Source organism: Panicum virgatum, chromosome 6N (genome assembly GCF_016808335.1).
Source record: "Panicum virgatum strain AP13 chromosome 6N, P.virgatum_v5, whole genome shotgun sequence".
NCBI classification, from domain to species: Eukaryota; Viridiplantae; Streptophyta; class Magnoliopsida; order Poales; family Poaceae; genus Panicum; species Panicum virgatum.
Genome location: NC_053150.1, coordinates 34,470,669 through 34,491,585, shown reverse-complemented (window position 1 = coordinate 34,491,585; position 20,917 = coordinate 34,470,669). Strand labels below are relative to the sequence as shown.

The following is a 20,917-nucleotide window of genomic DNA, read 5'->3' as shown; positions in this document are numbered from 1 at the left end:
TGAGATCATCTTTGCTGGCAGCCAGTTAGGTGACCCGCCAGCACAGATTGCTTCTGTGCTGGCGAGCATTGCCCAAGTGGGCCCTTATCATTTTGTGCTAGCAGGCGCCAACTACGCCCGCCAGCACGGTAAAAGGGGTGTGCCAGCACAAATCATTTCTGGCCTAGTGTTGCTGGAAGGGCCGTATCCGATCACGGCGTCATCCCATTATAAGAGTACCGAAACAAACAACATGATGTCACGTGATCTGTTACCACATGTAATCAGATTACGATACATTCAACCGCACCCCATAATTTTATGTAATGTTGAAGGATTGCAAACTGAACTTTTTATAAAATGACGTACAACCTCGACTTTATTCTGTGAACGACGACTTATTACAAACTCCACATTATTTTGTGAACTTACAAATTCCTTGCACTTCTGACACCATATATCCATGCTGTGAACTTATGACTTGGAGGCTGTTTTTTGTACCGAGAAAGCTTCTCGCATGCATTATGCATGCAATGCTTTGTATTGATTTTGTTCTCGGACAAGTGGTGCATAGCTGGTGAATCAAAGAGGGTTAACGATGGATGAGCTCTTTGGTCCCCGCCTGATCTTCCCCTTCTCGGGCTTCTGCTGATCGTAGTATTGTTTCTCCTCCTGCAGCACCTGCTCGGAGTTGTTCTTCCTCACCAGAAGCCCCCACAGGTGCTTGAGCCAGGCCAAGAGGCCCTTCTTCGGTGGCTTGTTGAGCAGGAGCTGCACCACCGCCAGAGCTCCGCTACCGTCGCTAATCCCGATCAGGCCTTCAAACTTGGAGAAATGCGTGGCGTCGTTCTTGAACTTGCCAGCCTGCCATGCCAGCAGCGCCGTGGAGAGGTCGCTCCAGTCTCCGATGTAGAGGACCTCCTTGTCGGTGATGGACAGCTCGTGCTGCCAGCCGCCGTCGATCTCGACGCGCACGGGCTCCAGCCTCGCGGCCTCGCACAAGGTCACGGCGAGGAGCGCCAGCTTCCTCTTCAGGTTCTGCTGCGGGTCGGCGGCGACGGCGGAGTCGGCGTCGGCGCACCCCATCAGCTTGTCCTGCTTGTAGCTCCAGAGGACGGTGGCGGCCTCCAACGTCCTCTCCTTGCCGAGCTTCAGGGTCGGCAGGTCTTTGACGCCCTGGCCGCCGACTAGCGTCGAGTAGTGGCCGTTGAAGCCGACCATCTTGGCGCCCTCGAAGAGCTGGGTGCTGTTCCTCGCGCTCAGCTGGTACCACACGTCTTCAGTGCTGCATCGGATCATGATCGAAACAAGTTCAGTCTCGTCATTTTCGAACCAAATCGACACGAACAAGTCCAAAAATCGGGACGATGATTGAAGAATGACGAACGAGGATATATAAATAAAAGTTGAACAAGTTTCAATTTTTGATGCATGTATATAAATATTACCTGCCCTTGGGCCGGTTGGCGAAGCCAGCGATGTAGGCGTTGTCGCTGCGGATGGCCACCTTGGGTGCGGCGCCGTCGTCGCCGGTGAGCACGACGTGGATCCACCGCGGAGGCTGGGAGGTCTCGCCGGTCTCACTACTACAAAAACGTTGATTTGTCCCGATTGGGAAACCGCTGTTGTCCCGGTTTCCCAACCGGGAACGCCTGTCCGGGACAAAAGAGGGTGCCCTTTTGTCCCGGGTGTGGCAACCGGGACAAAAGAGGACCTTTTGTCCCGGTTGGTAACACCAACCGGGACAAAAGGTGCAGCCAGCGCCCACGTGGCTGGCGCACCCTTTTGTCCCGGTTGGTGTTACCAACCGGGACAAAAGGTCTCTTTTTTTTCCATATTTTTTTTTCTCAATTCTTTTTCTATTTCAATTATACTTTTGCATTTCAATTAAACTTATGTATTGGAATTCAGTGTGTATGATCTCCACTAATATATACATATATATATAGTTACTTATATAATATTTGTCCTAGATAGTTTTCATATATAAATTAATTCACTTATATATATATATATGTATAAACATATCTATACATGTGAATTCCTTTACATATGAAAATGTTTAGGACCAATATTATATAAATATATATATACACATATATATTATTGGAGTGCTTATATATATAATACATACATACTCCATCATATTTGCATAGGTATATTCGTTCTTAATTACATAGTAGAATTCGCCTTTTGGAAATTTAATACATACATACATACTCATAAATAGAAATTTAATACATAGACACACATATATATTTACACAGTTATATTCGTTCTTAATTACATATATACGCGTATATTGTCATATTTACTGTGATTGTCAATATTAGATATTCCATCATAGTAGAATTCGTCTTTTGGATCGAGGACTTGCTCAACAATAAATCCGGAGAATTGTTCTTGAATCGCCATAATCTTTTCCTCCGGTATGAGTTTATCGCGCATCTCCCCGACCTATGGAAAAAGGGGATAATTAATTTTGACTAATTAAAATACGAGTTCAAATATTAACAAGTTTTTTTACTTACTTCCTCCTCCCAATCTGTCCAGCCCTTTGGAGGACCTACCAGACCATGGATGTTCTCGCATACATAGTATGCGCACAATACAGTGCCTGGTTTCTGCCTCATACACTTTAAGAGAGAAGAAATTATCAGGTATTTACATGAATATATAATAAAACTAATGAATCGTGCAACGAATCATCCAAGCGCGTACCGGAAAATCTGTCTTGATCTTCAATTCCTTGTCAAATTTGCCTGGATGATTTTTAGCGAATTCTTTCCAAACCCTGTGCATGATTAGAACAATTATAGTCAAGTAACAAAGTGATTCAAATTATCGGTCATGGACGGAGTAGTGGTAGAATTACTTTTTCATCATGTTAAGAAGATTTTCGTATTGTTCTGGAGGTCTCCTCAATGAGTCCATAACCACGAGTAGGCTCTTCTCGGGAATTATGACAATTAGGACAAAGTGTTCACTGCAAGATTATACGGAGGCAGTTCTTGGTAGTTAAGGTTTAAACAATTCGATTATAGAATAGAAAGAGTTAGACGGAAGGAATCACTCACGCAAAGTTGTAAGGAAACAATATCATTTGCTTGTTGTGATGAACGCTTATGTACTTGAACAAGTTTTGGAATATGTCATCGGGATTGTCCCGTAGAAGCCTCCAATTACAAGTAATTGGGTCGATGAAGCCGAGGTGAGAGTATCCCTTTCTTCTGCAAGTATGTATCTCCATTCTACATGATACCGAATAAATCAAGAGATCAGTATGTTGAGATCATGCAAAACAATACGTAAGGAGAGTAAAATACTTACAGAACCCACAAGCCGACCATAGAGATGTCGAGGGCCTCCTGATGGAATAGTTGGTAAATTTCTTCCCAGTTTATCCATATAATGGCCTCCCCTCGTAAGAAATCATCATCTTTAATCTTTGCGCCCTGCATGAAGATGCAATCGGCCATCGCACGCATGTAGTGCTGGTGCAGCTTATACATTTGCGTTGGAAGCACAGACACTACTTCGGGGGGTACAAGAGTTTTGCCGATCTCAAACGTCCATTTGACGACCACATCGGCCTTTGGAATATCTTCTCCCCCTGCAATCTGAGCGGCCGTCAGGTTTGATTCTTTCAGAAATGTAACAAAGTCTTGTTCTTGCGTCGTCTGTCCCACTACGAGAGCCTCTATTGATTGTATCTTTTGGGCTCCGAGCTGTGGAACGTCGGACGACGACGACTTTGATTGTCTCTTCTTTTTCTCAGTAGTTTTGATAATTGTGCGTTCGTAGTCTGAACGGGGGTCTCTCGGAATGAATTTTCTCTTATTTGCTTCGCACATTCCCTTAAAAAATTTCAAATCTATCGGATTTATGACTTTCTCGGGCTCCGGCTTCGGCTTCGGCTTGAAGTGCTCTTTAACTCTTTCTTGAGTTATCCGATCGCATTCTTCAAGGCTCATGTCCCAGGGTTTAATAGGAGCCTCCTTGGTTTTGTTCTTCTTTTCCTTCTTCTTTGGAGGCTCCCTAGCCGGTGCAGCTACCTTCTTTGCCGGCGGCCGTTTCTGCTTCTTTGCCGGCGGCGGAGGGGGTGACCATGGAGGCGACGGTGACGCTTGAGTGTTCATCGGCGCATGAGATGATGGTGATGGAGAATGTGCCGGTGAACCTTGCCGAGACAGTGCTGCCCTTGGGGAGTTTTGCGGAGATGCCGGTCTTGGAGAGGCATGCTGAGATGCCGGTTTTGGTGTTTGATCATCCGACTTTAGGACAATGTAGCGCTTATCCCATAGGATGTAGCCATGAATGGCTTCTGCTAGTGTCCTCTCCCCATCGCCTCCAGGAATATCAAGCTCGAGCGTCTCCCAACCCTGGCACACCTGCTCCACGCCAACTCTTGTGTATCTAGGCGGAATTTGCTGCCTGTGGTACACGTCGCCTGGTTCGGTTGGCATGGCGGTACCGTACGCAACAGTGAACATTAAGTTCTTAACGGCAGTCTGCAGGTCACAAGGTGTCCGGTGGGTGATCTCATCCACTGGAAATCGCTGCGGGGCCGATGCTTCAACTGCGGCCTGGATCCCCGTGGGCTCGGCGGTGGCGACGTCTGTGGAAGCGCAGCTGCTTTTCCGCTGAGACAGGTGATCGGCTGCGACACTAGGCTCTGGAGGCAACGTTTGCGCTTGCTGTTGCTGGCTCATTGCTACGGCCACTTGGCGTTGAACCTCTTCCTCCAGTCTTTGATCGTGTGACATGAGCCGTTCCTCTAGCCTTTGCAGGTGCTCCCGCTCATCATTCTTTCTTCTTTGCCGGCTTCTATATGAATCAATGTAATCCCTGAACCCATACTTCCACGGAACCACGCCTTTGCCTCTTGTGCGGCCCGGATGCTCTGGATTCCCAAGGGCGTAAGTCAGCTCGTCCCTCTCTCTATCCGGCTGGAATGTTCCCTCGGCCGCTGCTTGTATGGCCTCCTGTAGTCTCTGGGCTGCTCGCTGGATGTTTGGCCCATAGATGCAGTCACCAGTCAATGGGTCCAAGCTTCCCCCGTGACCATAAAACCAGGACCTTGACCTTTCAGGCCAGTTCATGGTCGCAGGTCGGATGCCTCTGTCAAGCAGATCCTGCTCCATCTTCTCCCATTTGGGTACTGCAAGCTTGTAGCCTCCTTGGCCTAGAGTGTGATGGTACACTTTCTTCGAGGCGTTGTCTTTGGCCTTCTGCACCTTCTGAAGCCCAAGCTCTGAAGACTTGTATTCCACAAATGCATCCCAGTGACCCCTGAGCTTTTCGAGCTCGCCGGTAAATACGGGTGTGGTCCCGGTCTTGATATATTTCTTCGTCAAAATTTTCTTGAATGATCGCAGTTGTTCGGCCATCTTACTCAGGGTCCAGCGCTTGCATATTTCTTCGGATTCAGCTGGAACCGTGAAGTTTTTCTTAAGCTCCCGCCAGCACCATTCTTTTTCTCTTTCGGGTACCGCATCCCGTTCCTCGCTTGGATTGGAAGCTTTCCAGAGCCTAAAGCTGATCGGGATGTGGTCCCTGACAATACATCCGGATTGTCTTATGAATTTTTTGGCGGCAGCTTCTGGAGCGATCGGTTCGCCATCTGGACCAACTTTCGTTATAATGAACCGCCCTTCCAGTTTTTTTGTTGGGCCTCGCTTCGTCTTTTTCTGCTGCGACGATGATCCAGACGGCTATAAAAAACATTCATAGTATTCATATAAATTCAGATGAAAATATGATTATCACTACAAATAATTATAGTTGTGATATGTACATTAGCACTTTGTTCAGCAGCAGCGTCATCCTGAATAGATGGTGCCTCAATTCCATCACCGGACATATTCAAATATATGTCGGTATTGCTGCCATCATCAGCTTGTTCAGCGACATCTCCTTGACCTTCGCCAATCATATTCAACAAGAACTGTTCGTCTTCCGCGTCTGTGTGTCGCGGGTCCATCGTAACTAAAATATGAATACAAATAAAACCCTTAAAAAATTATCTAAATAATCCACATATTTGCGAGCATTTGACTAAGTACCGATCGATGGACGAGGTCGAGTAATATTCTCTAAGTAATTCAAGAAATGAACTTGATCCCTGAATGTTATAGAAAATTTGTAAACTCACTTTACACATACATACATACATTCATACATTTAAAAATTTGTAAATATACCTTTAATTTACACAATAAATTATGATTTCACTCTTAACAACAAATTATGATTTCACTCTAAATAACATGAACTCTAAATTATGATTTCAAATTATGAGCATGTCCCAAAGTTACATGAGTGTAGCTTCCTAGCTACTGAAAATGAGCCATAATTGGTCGACGATGTCGATCTCAGTGCTGCAAACACTCGACACACTCTGAAAACTAAAAATTAAAGAACATTGGGGAACTATACAGAGGCAGGAGCTTCCCAATGTAGCGAGAGGTTCTGGGGTTCAATGGAATGGAGAAGGTGTTGAGGGGACTCTCGTAGTAGGACGATCTTTTAGGAGATGAAACCTCGGTGTCAAATGCAGTGGGATTCGGCCTTTCTCCAGTATGATTCCATCTATTTTTAGGTACAGGCAGCTTTAGTAGTTTATGTACCAGGCTGCTGCATTACTTTTACCTTTTAGGTATAACAAATGTATTGTTGAATGATTGATCGCTCTTATACTAGTTTACCATGCTTCTTAGTACATAATTCTCGTAATTTTCTAGACCTTCATTGATCCTGTACAATGCTAAATTAACCATATAATTTGCTACTTTCTTTGAATTGTGCCGATTTCATCAGGTTCTTTTGTTGTGGTTGATTTTATGGACTTAGGTCTAAGTAGCACGAAACTAAAAAATTTTTTATTAGTAAATGTTATAGAAAATTTATGGATCCATGTTACTTACTTGCCAAGAGTTTTCTTTCTAGTAAATCGAAGTCAGCAATTTACGTCAATTATGTTGGACCCTGAATGTTATTATAGTAAATTCATAGATTCATGTCAATTACTTATCAATAATTTTTCTCTCATGCAGATCATAATTAGAAAGTTATGTTAGTCATTGTTGTGGTACTGTAAGTTTGACAGATGATTTACACGGTGCATTTGTGTCGATCCGTGAGCTTATTTCCTTCCATTTCCTATTTGTGACAGATGATTTAAGTCAGATTCAGGGTGAACACTATAATAGTTTTGTGAAGCCTCATTTCCTATTTGATGACCAAGCATCAATGCACCTACATTTGAGAGCAGCAGAGACAAGCATGCGTGGTGATTCTGTTAGTGTTGGAGGGGACGAGATCGAGCTCTACCTTTGGGTACGCGGCGTGGGCTGGGATGGCCTGTAGCGGCGGGTCGATGGCGAGCAGGGGATGGTGGCGAGGGCGTTACGACGGCGGCGGTGGCTCTGGGCGGCGGCGTGAGGTCGGGGCGGGCTCTGGGCGGCGGCGACGTCGATGGCGGCGGTGCTCGGCTCGCGCGGTGGGGGGAGCAGGACGGCGGTGGCGGTGGCTCTGGGCGGCGGCGTGAGGTTGGGGCTCTGGGCGGCGGCGACGTCGATGGCGGCGGTGCTCGGCTCGCGCGGTGGGGGGAGCAGGACGGGCGCAGATGAGAAGTGTTAGGAGAAGGGCGAAGGAGGAAGGAAATATATGGGGGGGGGGCCTTTTGTCCCGGGTGAAGCCACCACCCGGGACAAAAGGACCTTTTGTCCCGGGTGGTGGCTTCACCCGGGACAAAAGGGGTTTTTGGGCGGGCCGGGAAAATTCCCAGCCCGCGGCCCACCTTTAGTCCCGGGTGGATCTACCACCCGGGACAAAAGGGGCCCGTTTTCCCTCGTTCCCGCCTAATGTTATGTTTGTTTTTGTTTCTTTTTTACTTCTCTTTTAAAATTGGCTTTCATTTGTTAATTCAGTTAATAAAATTATGATTCCAAAAATTATGGAACAAAATTTCTTATCTCTATATAAACTTGATACACGCAACAAAAATAATTAATTTTCATTCAAGTGATTGGGTCAATGAAATATCTAACTTTTTTGAAATCATATTTGTTATTTTGACCATGCAAAAATATATTAGGTGAAATTTTTTTTCAAACTGTTGCTTTTCGATAGAAAGTGGATTCTATCACGATATTAACGTTTAAAAAGTGAATTTTAGATAAAATTAAGCAATTTCATGATATTAATGAGTAGTGTGTGAGTTTGAGAGATAGTGTGTGTTAGTGAGAGAGTATAGTGTGTTAATGTGAATGTAATTTCATGAAATAAATAAAATTAGTTGAGTAATCCATTATTGAATGAAAATTATAATTGAGTCTAGTAATTAAGTGAAAAATATATAAAATAATATAAATAACACATAAAGTATAATTGTATAGTACATATATAATAAAAGTATTCGAATTGCGATTATGTTTTTATACAATAATATAAAATGATTCAAGTACATGAAGGATTAGCGGTAACAGACTTTCTCTTCACAAATGTCCCTTGATTATGATCACGGCGCAAGTATGGAGCATCATCATTGGCTAGCAGGATGCATGGATCAGCATTTACTTCGAAAGGTGGAATGGCAACAAAATTATTATATTCTTCTGAAAAATCTGTCTTGTCCTCCGCTCCAACGATGTTTCTCTTTCCTGATAGAACTATGTGTCGCTTAGGCTCATCCTTTTGCTTGTTGATCCCCTTCTTTGGCTTGCTGGACATGTCCTTAATGTAGAAAACCTGAGCGACATCCTGGGCTAGGACAAATGGCTCGTCTCTATACCCAAGATTGTTGAGATCAACTATTGTCATCCCATACTCATCTTTTGTTACCCCTCCTCCAGATAGCTTAACCCATTGGCAACGAAATAGAGGCACCTTGAAATTGGGACCGTAATCCAGCTCCCATATCTCTTCAATGTAGCCATAATATGTGTCTTTTTTTCCATTACTGTCCGTGGCATCCATACGAACACCGCTGTTTTGGTTGGTACTCTTTTTATCTTGGGCTATCGTATAAAATGTGTTTCCCTTTATCTCGTACCCTTGGTATGTTAAGATATTCCAAGATGGTCCCCTAGCCAATAAGAACAGTTGTTCACTTATATCCATGTTATGCATTAGATGCTTCCGCAACCAGCTGCAGAAAGTGTTCATGTGCTCACGTGTAATCCATGCCTCAGACTTTTCCGGGAAATTGGAGAGCAGAATTTTCTTGTGTTCCTCGATATATGGGTCAACCAAGGATGATTGTTGAAGAACCGTATAATGCGCTTTCTTGAATGAGAAATCATCTGTGCAGACATAAGATTTCTTTCCTAATATACCCTTTCCAGTTAGTCTCCCCTCATATCGCGATTCAGGGACTCCAATCGGTTTAAGGTCATCAATAAAGTCAACACAAAAGTCAATGACCTCCTCAGTTCCGTAGGCACTGGCGATGCTTCCTTCTGGACGAGCTCTATTACGAACACATTTCTTGAGTACCCCCATGAACCTTTCTAATGGGAACATGTTGTGTAGAAATACTGGTCCGAGAATATCAATCTCTTTGACAAGGTGCACTAGAAGATGCGTCATGATGTTGAAGAAAGATGGTGGAAATATCAGCTCAAAGCCAACAAGACATTGCACCACATCGTTTTGCAGCTTTATCAAATTCTCCGGGTCAATTATCTTCTGAGAAACTGCGTTGAGGAAGGCACATATCTTCACGATGGTTAACCGGACGTTATCAGGCAGAATCCCCCGCAGCACAACCGGAAGAAGTTCGGTCATAAGCACATGGCTGTCATGGGACTTGAGATTTGTAAATTTCTTCTCTGCCAAATTTAAGATTCCTTTTATATTGGATGAGTATCCAGATGGAACCTTTATACTGCTCAAGCAGTCAAACATGGTTTCTTTCTCTTCCTTGCTAAGAGTATAGCTGGCAGGACTTAAGTATTGTTGTCCATTATCTCGCTGTTGTGGATGTAAGGCATCTCGTTCTTCCATACGTTGCAATTCTTGACGTGCTTCTACTGTATCTTTTGTCTTTCCGTACACTCCCAAGAATGCTATCAGGTTGACGCAAAAATTCTTCGTGAGGTGCATCACATCAATTGCATGACGAACATCTAAGACTTCCCAATATGGTAGCTCCCAAAATATAGATTTCTTCTTCCACATGGGCGCCATTCCGTTTTCGTTCGGAACAGGTTGGCTACCAGATCCCTTTCCAAAAACAACTTCTAGATCTTTTACCATGTTGAAGACGTCTTTACCACTACGGTGCATCGGTTTTGTTCGGTGGTCCGCTTGGCCTTTGAAATGCTTGCCCTTCTTTCGTACCGCATGCCTGATGGGAAGAAACCGACGATGACCCATGTATACAACCTTCTTACAGTGAGTCAACCATATATTATCGGTATCATCTAAACAGTGTGTGCATGCTTTGTATCCCTTGTTCGAATGTCCTGACAAGTTACTAAGAGCAGGCCAGTCATTGATCGTTACGAACAGCAATGCTCGTAGGTTGAAGTTTTCCTGTTTGTATTCATCCCACATCCGTACACCTTCATCGCCCCAGAGCAATAAGAGTTCTTCGACCAATGGTCTTAGGTACACATCAATGTCATTTCCGGGCTGCTTTGGACCCGGGATAAGCACTGGCATCATGATGAACTTTCGTTTCATGCAGAGCCATGGTGGAAGATTGTACAGACAAAGAGTCACAGGCCAAGTGCTATGACCACTGCTCATCTCACCAAAAGGATTCATGCCATCCGTACTCAAACCGAACCTTATGTTTCTCGCATCCAAATCAAATTTAGGGTACGTTCTATCTATTTTTCTCCACTGCGACCCATCAGCGGGGTGTCTCAACATCGAGTCTTTCTTGCGTTCCTCTTTGTGCCATCGCATCAACTTAGCATTATCTTTATTTCTAAACAGACGCTTCAAACGTGGTATTATAGGCAAATACCACATGACCTTCGCAGGAACTCTCTTCCGGGGAGGCTCCCCCTCGATATCTCCAGGATCATCTTTTCTAATCTTGTAACGCAATGCACTGCATACGGGACATGCATCCAAATTCTCGTACTCGCCTCGGTAGAGGATGCAGTCGTTGGGGCATGCATGTATCTTTTGCACTTCCAGTCCCAAAGGGCAAACAAGTTGTTTGGCTTCATACGTTGTGGCAGGCAATTCATTGTCCTTAGGAAGCATTTTTTTTAACAAGTTTGAGTAATTCACCAAATCCCTTGTCGGATACACCATTTGTCGCCTTCCATTGCAGCAACTCCAAGGTGGTGCCAAGTTTCTTAAATCCATTTTGACAATCTAGGTACAACAACTTATGGTGGTCCTCTAACAACTTCTGGAACTTCAACCTCTCCGTTTCACTCTCACAGTCTGCCTGCACATTGTGCAATGCTTGCCCCAGATCGTCGCTGGGATCATTTTCTGCTACATCTACTTCGGGCTCTTCCATGGGAATATCGTCATCGAATGCACCGATTCTAGCATTCCCGGGAAAGTGGTCGTCAAAATCTTCTTCTTCATTGTCTTCCATGGTAACCCCCTGTTCTCCGTGCTTCGTCCAACAAACAAACTTTTTCATGAAACCATTTGCGAAAATGTGGCTGTGTAGGATTCTTGAAGATGAGTAATCCTTGTTATTGTTGCAATGAACACACAGGTAGCACATAAAACCATTCTGCTTGTTTGCCTCAGCCACAGACAAAAAATAATGCAGGCCATCAATGAATTCTTTTGAACGTCGGTCAGCATTGTACATCCATTGCCGGTCCATCTGCATTTTAAATAAATCGATTTGAATTCTTTACACGTATCGAATAAATAAAATATATCAAACCTAAATTAAACTAAATGTAACATAACATGAATAATTAAAAGATATGCAATATCCATCATACATCTTGATTAATTAAAAGGGGTACTTAATCCATTACAGAACTTAACAAAGGAGTACTATACATGAAATTTAAAAATTCGGTCAACAACACAAAGGTTTTCAACCGTCCTTGCGTTGGAACGCAAAATGTTCTAACGGATTTCTTGCTGGCGCAGAAAAAGATTTTTTTAGCTTCTAGATGGTTTCAATGTGAGCCTGATTAAATACATCACTAGAGTGTCAAAATAATCCATTCATAATACAAAAAATTCTATAATATACTCATTTCATTAATTCATTCACGAATAAAAAAATCAACTATCCACAATATGGTCATATATACAAGTACATCACATGAAGTATCTACACTCATTCTAAAAATTTCTACTATCCATATACTCATCTAAATCTAAAAAAAAATTACACCTACATATATATGCAATCTAGCTAGCTAAATGTCCAAGAAATGAGCTAGCTACACATTTTCTCTATTTCTAAAGTATGAAATGAGCTATACAAGCCAAGGAAGAAGAGAAAAACAAGCCTCAAACCTTTAGAGCAGATGGATGGACGGGGAATCAAAGATCTTCACAAATGTGGTGAAGAAATGAGCAAGAACTCCTCTATCCCGAGCCAAGAACAGCAAGAAAACAAGTGAGCTGAATGGCTCGGGCGGGGGGAGAGGAAAGGGGATAAGGGGCGCAAGGCCTTTTGTCCCGGTTGGAGGCACGAACCCGGACAAAAGGGGGGACTTTTGTCCCGGTTGGTGGTTCCAACCGGGACAAAAGGCTACGCGGGCCTTTTGTCCCGGTTGGAACCACCAACCGGGACAAAAGGCTCCCATTTTGTCCCGGTTGGTGTCTCCAACCGGAACAAAAGGCCCCCGTCCCCCCCTGGCCCGGCTAGCCGTTGGACCCGGGACAAAAGCCACCTATTGTCCCGGGCCCAAAGGCTGCCGGGACAAATGGCTAGGAACAAAGTCCTATTTTGTAGTAGTGTCTGCTTGGCCAACACGGGGCGGTCCTTCACCTTGTCGGGTTTGCTGCCCGCTAGTGCGCCCCGGAGAGTGGATATGAACGTCGTGTACGAGTCCGACCTGACATTGAATGTCACCGTCTGAGACGGAGCGAACTTTTCAGGCGCCATAGCAAGCAACTTAGGATGAACTTCCATGGCGTCTGATGTGTGTGTATATATAGAAAGGGGTGCCTGGTTGGTGAACGTGAGCACTTGTTTCAGTGTTTGCAAAACATATACAATAGGAAACATGTGTGCTGAAACTTGACTTAAGGCTAATCCCGATGCAAGTTTAATATAGGTTTCATACGTATTAAATACAGTGACATGTCACCATCTGTGATGATATGGTAAGGTCATTATGAAGGAAAGGAGATGAAATTTCATCAAGATGAAACTGTGTCACTCTGTTTCCAAGACTATGAAACTTGTTGAAACACTACTACAGAGCAGTATATCTCAAATGTCTTATCACCACCGGTTCATGATACGGACCGGCGGTGATGCTCTTACCACCAAAGTATATTTTTCCCTCCCTCTTCCACTCTTCACAATCTTCTCTAATTGGTTCCTTCTCTCTCCACGCCGCATCTTTCCCCCATCTCCCACTACGCCTCCCATCCATGGCGCGGCGCACATCCGCTCCTCCCCTTCCATCCTCCAGTCCCCCACCACCGCTCCGCTCTTTCTGACTCCTCCACTCCTTGCCGCTCCTCCCCTCTCCGGGAGCATGGGAGGGTGGCGCGCAGCGGGAGCACGGCGGTGTGCGGGAGGGCTACGGTGCAGTAGGAGGCCAGCAGCAAGAGGGCAGCGGTGCAGCAGTTTAGCAGGAGCGGGTGAATTTTTATTATAACCAGTTTCACAGTCGGTTCTTGATCCGACGGTAATAGTGAATCGTATCACTATCGTCTTTAATCCAACGGTAGGGCAAACTAGCGGTGAAGGCCTTTTAGAACCGGTGGTGATGAGGTATCGTGGAGTAGTGAAACTTGCATTGGGTACTGGTATTGAGTTTCATTGATGCAATTGCACCCAACCACATAGCTCACATGGCTAGTCTATGAAATCTTGAAATGAAACACTGCATTGGAGGATTCAAATGCACTTAGATGAAATGTCATTCTATGAAATCGTGTAATTAAATCCTGCACCGGAAAAGTGCTTATATATATATATGTGTTATTCTAGCTAGTCAATTGATCCTTAACTAGGAGCACTTCTCTCTATGACTCTATTAGAGTACGTTTTGAGGAGCTAAAGGTGAGTGCTAATATTTAGCACCAACTAGCACTCATACCTTTTCTTAATTTTTAAGTATTGGCTAAATTTTAGCCTATCCTACTAGCACTTCTGTTTCTTGTAAGAGCAGCTCAAGTGTAGGAATTTTTGGATGCTCTGAAGCATTAGAGAAAGACACCCTGTTGCTATACACAGGAAATCAGGGTGCTCTGAAGTACCAACTTAGCTGTCCATCTTGATAAAAAAAATATTCTACCCATATCCTACGCAAAATGGGTGGGTAAGGGTTTGGATATGGGTATTGGGTACCCACCAGCTGTCCACGGTTGGTGAGAGAGCAGAGCACCGAGCGGAGCTCGTCCCCTGAAATAAAAGCTCCCCAAATCAATCGCTTCCAGATCCTCTTCACATCTCAGTCCAAATACCCATTTTGCTCAACTAAAAAAAAAAATCCCATTTTCTGCTGGGAGGAGCGACTGTACAGCACATGGCGGCAGCCACCGGCTACGGCGACGCCCCGACGGAGGAGGAGCTGCTCGCGTACGGCGACCTGCCCAGGCACGGCCGCGACATGGCGGAGGTTTTTGCCGTGCGCGTCCCTGCGGCTGCCGCCGCCGCCGGTGGAGGAGGAGGAGACAGGTCCCCGCCTTGCGGCACCATCTTCTTCTACGGCGGCAACTCCTGCAGCGACCTTATCTACAGCCGGGAGTGGAGCGTGACCGACGAGCCCGCCGCCCCGCAACCCTGCCCCTGCGACAGCGAGGTGCCATTCCCCAGCTCTGCTGCTCTGCTTGCTTTCTCCTTTAGCATCATCCATGTCATCAGAAATCAGCTCTACTGTTTATCAAGTAGAAGACGAATACAATCCATTTTCAAGCGTTTAAAAGGGACAGCGACTAGACAAATCAGATGCAGATCGGACCATCAAATCCAATTCTGTTAGAACTTAAGATGAACAGAATACTATATGCAATTTTGTTTCTTTTCGAGGTGCGATCGATTCCCCAACTCTGCTGCTTTCTTTTTCTTTTTCTGTCTTCCGAGAATGTTCTCATCAAATCAGCTCTACTGCGGTGTGCTCCAAGGATTGAGTTCTGGCCAGAAATGAAACTGACCCATGTACGTTCCTCGTGCCTCTCTGTCTACCAAAACAGGGCAACCTCGTGCTGACCGGCCCGTCAGTGGCCACCTCGGCGTACGGTCCAGTCGGCTTCGACTTCCAACTCCACGACGGCAACCACGGCGAGTCCTCCTTGCAGGCCGACGACAGCGGCGGCGACGACCAGGACGACAGCAACACCGGGAGGGTATTCTGCGACACCGTCTCCGGCGAGTTCTCCACCTACGACAGGGTCATAACGGAGACGGTCGCCACCGGGTACGGCCCCGCGGACGTAGTCTACGCCGTCCTCAGCAACGCCGTCCAAGGCCGGGTCGCCGTGAAGCTTACCGCTCTCCCGGCCGGAGGCGGAGACGGCGATGGCGCCGCCGCAACAGGCGTTCACGGGAGGGTCATCGCCCGCAGCAAGCTCTTGGACGCCGGCTGCGTGCTCTTCTACAGCGAGCGCGACGGCGGGGGCGTTCCTGTGGAACCCGGGGAGCTGGTGCCGCTGGCGAGGCAAGCGCTCGCGGTGCCACTTCACAAGCCGCTGACGATCGAGCAGAACCTGCGCGGCGACTCCGGCGAGGAGATTGTCAAAGGTGCCGTCCAGTTCGATCCGGCGATCACCGGAGAGCATGTTGAGCGTGTCGTCGGCACGAGTGGCGCAGAAATCGAAGTTACAATCTCATGGTCAAACTACCCTTGGTAGATCGAGCCCATTATCCATTAGTTATATGTGCGAGAGGGGCTATGTACTCTCAAATAATCTAAAATGGTTACAAATAAGAATCTTTTGATATGGCTGATGATGTAAATTTGATATTGTTTTTCTAGTGTTAAAATAATAAAAGAAGCAACCAGTGGAGGAGCCAGTCTCACCACCTAGAGGCTCCTTCCTCTTTCTCCCTCTTCTTCCTCCTTTCCCCTCTATCCTCCTCCACCTTCCCCTTTCCCTCCAATGAGTTCTTGGGGTAGGGTGGGCTGGCTCCGCCCCTAGAGGCAACTAAACACAAAGATCTCTCATTTTTAGTGTTGAGAAAATTCCTTATTTGATATCAAAAGATGATTTAATTTCTTTCTTGGCTCTGAATTTTTCGGGTAAATTGGATTTCTATCATTATAATTGTTCGTGTTTGGAAGTCTACTATTACAAATCATCAAATAAGCCCAGTCCAGGCCAATTTCTACCCTTGCCCCTACCCTGGGCTCACCGACAGGCGTACGTATTTTTGTATTTCCCTAGTTACCCCTACATCGATCAATAAGCCCCCCTCCTCCCGACCCAACTGGCCGGCCCTACCCATCTTCTTCACCGTTCTTGTCCCAAACTGGAGCCCAACCTTGGCGGCGCCACCACTGTCATCTTTCACTTCGGCGAAATGAGAGAGGTTTGGAGTCCGGTGAGGGAGGGGTGGCGAGCGGGTCTTCTTCCACGGCAAGCGGTGATAGCAGGTTGGGGAATCAGCCCCGCCTCGTGGAATGCCCTGAGTGTGCCATTCGTGAGATCCGGATCTGGAGCAAGCAACCGACGACCTATGACCAGGTGTTCTACAAGTGCCCGAACAACATGCGGGTGAGAATTGCTTGCACATTGCTCCTGATTTGGGTTGTTGGACTGATGTTAGGGTTTTGGTTTGGGCAGGGATACCCTAGTACCTGTGGATTCATTAGGTCAGAAGAGCAATACACGCGGTATGTGGGTCGGTTGGATGCAGTGCAAGCTCACCGCAATGGTGAGTGCAATGCAGAGGGTATCGGAACTGAAGAAGCACGCTGGTGACATGCAGCAGCAGATTGAACGGGCTTTGGGGGAGATCTAGAAGTTGAAGATGGAGATTTCAGAGTTGAACCAGCAAATGTGTCATGGGAAGAGATTTTTTACCATGGATTCTTCGGGTGTAGTTGCTGTGTGTGTCGGTTTAGCTGTTTGTATGCTAGTGACTATAATATGGAAATGAAATGCCTTGTATTGTATTGTGGTTATTTTGCTTGTCCAAAACTGGCTGTGTGACATGCATGACTCTAATGGCCACCTTTTGTTTGTGAAATAATGTGAATTAGTTGGTCACAGATTGAAGTATATGTGTGACTAAATGACTAAGATATGAGTATGTCTAAGAATTTGAATGTGAAATGAAATGACAATTGCACAAAATTTTGATAGCCAAACAGCACTAACATTCACATTGCAAACATGATAAATGTTTACATGAATAGGTTCTTTAGTTTGAACTTCAAAATACAGCACCACTACATCTCAAGTTCAACACAACTAGACACACAAAAGAACAAGTGGACAAGCAGAAGACAGACAACAGGATGACAACTTTCAGAACAGTGGAGTCTCACATGAGCTTCAAAAGATAGACAACAGGACCATCTAAGCTTCTCCTATGTTGAGCCAATCTTTCAGGCTTCTGACCGCACTTGGTAGAGGAGCTGCTGCTGCTGCTTTCCGCTGTTTTTTTCTTAACTGGAGTCTTCTTCTTCTTAGGAGTCTTCTTTGTCTTAGGTGTTTTCTTCTTCTTAGGAACACTTGCTGACTTCTGCTTCTTAACAGCAGTTCTGTCCACATTCTGAGTAGATGGCCAAGCAGAAGCTGCATCTTCTTCTTGTCTTTTCCTATAATAATATCATAAGTGAGAACAAAATAACCAGAAGTTAGAACAAAATAACCATAAGTTGTTACTGTATTACCTCTTATTAGTATCTAAAGCTGTTTCTTCCTCTTCAGGTTGCATAGGCTCTTTGCAAGTCTTTGTGAAATGCCCAAATCCTCCACATCTCCTGCATTTGACCTTTTTTGGTGGGATTTTTTCCATGCACCCTCTTATTCTTTGCTTCTTTGGTCTGCCTGCTGATCTACCCAGCAGCGGTGGGAACACTTTGAATCCAAGGTCAACAGCAGGCCGCTAGGATTTATCTAGCATTGGTTCAACTTGACCCTCATATGCAGCTCTGAATCTAGCTACAGAGTAGTAGTCATGCACAAAATTTGAGATCTGGAGTCTCCTGTTGGATAAAATCCAAGCCAAGGCATGTTTGCAAGGCTTTCCTGTTACCTGCCACTCTCTGCATGAACACTTTTGATTTTGGAGGTCAACAGTGTGCCTCCTATGTTTGTTCCAGTTATCAATCAGTGTCACATGTGCTATGTCATCATCACTAATTGACACCTTCACTACTTTGAGGTTGTTGGTAATTGTGTTTAGATCCTTTATGACATTGGGCAGAATCCCATCCTGCATCTGTCTTCCAATCTTCTTCCTAAGATACCTCTTCTCCATGATAAGTTCTCTCAAGCCATCTACTAACTCATGATACATTATTAGGAACCCCTTGAACTTTTTGATCTGGCTATTGAAACTCTCAGATACATTATTAGTCAAATAATCACATTTACTGTCCTCTGAGAATGCACATCTATACAAGATCCTGTTGTGATGGGTCTCTAGGTACTGTATAGCATCTGGAGCAAAATCACGAATCTTCTTCATGTGACACTTAAACAGCCACTCTATATAGCTTCTTGCAGCTGGGTATAGATGATCAGTGAACACATCACCTCTATAGTATACTAGTATTCCCTAAAGTTACCATACAAATGCCTCATACATTGGTACTCAGCTTGTGGGAAGATCTTGCCAACTACAGTTTCAAGTCATTTACATGCATCTGTCCATATGAATAATCTTGCAAATGAGCCCACAGCTCTGTGCAGCTGCTGCATAAACCACTTCCAATTATCTTCTATATCAGAGTGAAAAACAACATAGGCCACATAATACAGCCAATTGTGGCCATCTACACCTGTGGTTGATGCCAGCTGCCCATTATATTTACTTTTCAAACCAGTTGCATCTATCCCTAGAAATGGCCAACATCCTACCAAAAATCCATCAATACAAGGCTTCAGAGCAACAAAAATCCTCTTGAACCACGTCCTCTTGTTTTTCCTCTCTAACTCAATTTCTAACGGCAGCTAAAAACTTTCCTCATATTTACCATGAATCTTCTCAAGAGCCAGCTTCATACCTAACCATGCCTTTGAGTACTTCAACTTAATCCCATAATCCCCCTCTAATATCTCTTTTGCTTCCTTTGGTCCCTTGTGTTTGTTCTTCTTCAACCAATCAGCCAACCTATCACGCATCATCCTTGAGTTGCCATCCTCCCTTCCCTAAGCTTTGTTGTTGCACAATTGTGTTCAACAAGGAGCACCTTAATCTGCACAATTATAACAACATGGCATATGAATAGGCAAGTGCATTCATGAAAGAGTGATCTAAGCATAAGAATATGGCTTCATACCTGAATTATTTTCTCATCGTAGATCCTGGAAGCATGAATGCGCCATGGACATCCCTTGGCAGCACACATGGCTATAAATCTTGTCTTGTGAGGTTGTACTTTAGTAAACTCAAAACCCTCCTTCACAACATAATGTCTTATTGCTTTCCAAAAATATATGATGTCAGGAAATAAAGCATCCTTCTCAATCCTAGGGTTTTCAGGATCATGAAGAACATTTATCTCCTGAGGATCAGCATCATTAACTTCATGATCAAAAGCACCACCTCTCCCACCATCTGCAACTCCTTCACCAGAAATGTCGTCATTAGCAAAACTGGTTTGTGCATTTTCAGATGGTTGTGCACTTGGTTCCACACCAACATACTCCTCTTCGTTAGCAAAAATATCAGGCATTGAATCTGGCTCTACGGCACCTGGTTCATTATAGGTTAGCTGTGGCTAATCAGGGGGAATCACACACAGTGCCTCTACTGCATCAAACTCATGTTCATCTCTGACTGATTTGTCAAACACTCCTACAACTACTTGGCAACTCATCTCTGACTTGTACATTTCGAATAATGCAACCATTTGGCTCTCATCAATAAGTCTGACATCCTCACACACTGTCTTATCAAAGTACCACACTATGGCACACTGGTTCGAGTTCCATTTCACTTCTTCGCACAAATTTTTCATCAACAAGTCAAGTGTAAAAGATCCTATCTCCACATCCCAGTTAATAATAGAGCCCTTAGTGCACGCTTTCCTAACCAAAGAGTCTGTTGTACAGAAACCTTTGACTTTAATCTATAGCGCAAAAAACCCAAGCCTAGCACCAAGGAAATCGAGTCAAATGCATCTATTCTACTAAACCAATGCGAGGGAGGGATCCAGTACATACCTTCTTGTGTTGTCCTCGATGACCGCCCGACCACCGCGCGAAGCCGCGCCGCGGGGATCGCTTGCAATGCAAATTCCATCAGTGTTACTACTCCGCCATCGCCAGCCCCTCGACGATGTAGGTGTCTGTACTCCTCGGGGAGATGAACGGGAACAGAGTTAGGGTTAGGTTTTGTGCCATCGGGATGAAGAAAGGGAAGAAGAATGAGCAGGCAAGGGGAACATGGAGAAGAACCAGCACCATATTCCTAGTCCTACCAAGGGCAGAATCGTCCATACGAAATAACTGTATGTCCCCGTACGCCTGTCAGTGCGCCCAGGGTAGCGGCAAGGGTAGAAAATGGCATGGGCCAGGTAGAGATAGAATTGTAATGGTATCTTTCCAATTTGATGAATTGTAATGGTAGACTTCCAAACACGAACAATTGTAATGGTAGAAATCCAATTTACCAAAAAACAATTTGCAATGTTAT

The 20,917-nt window shown here is 45.0% G+C and overlaps 2 protein-coding genes across 2 annotated transcripts; one reads left to right on the top strand and one right to left on the bottom strand.

Moving 5' to 3' along the window:
* Window positions 1-308: 308 nt before the first annotated feature.
* LOC120678090 (60 kDa jasmonate-induced protein-like) lies at window positions 309-13,063 on the bottom strand. Its single transcript, XM_039959252.1, has 3 exons — window positions 12,987-13,063; window positions 1,428-1,565; window positions 309-1,264 (listed from the first exon to the last, which is right to left on the bottom strand). The coding sequence occupies exons 1-3, from the start codon at window positions 13,061-13,063 to the stop codon at window positions 562-564; spliced, it is 918 nt and encodes a 305-aa protein (XP_039815186.1). The 3' UTR covers window positions 309-561.
* A 1,473-nt stretch (window positions 13,064-14,536) lies between these two features.
* Window positions 14,537-16,120, top strand: LOC120679653 (60 kDa jasmonate-induced protein-like). The gene is made up of 2 exons (XM_039961295.1): window positions 14,537-14,909; window positions 15,301-16,120. Exons 1-2 carry the CDS (start codon window positions 14,634-14,636, stop codon window positions 15,955-15,957), a joined length of 933 nt encoding a protein of 310 aa, XP_039817229.1. The 5' UTR covers window positions 14,537-14,633; the 3' UTR covers window positions 15,958-16,120.
* The last annotated feature ends 4,797 nt before the right edge of the window (window positions 16,121-20,917 follow it).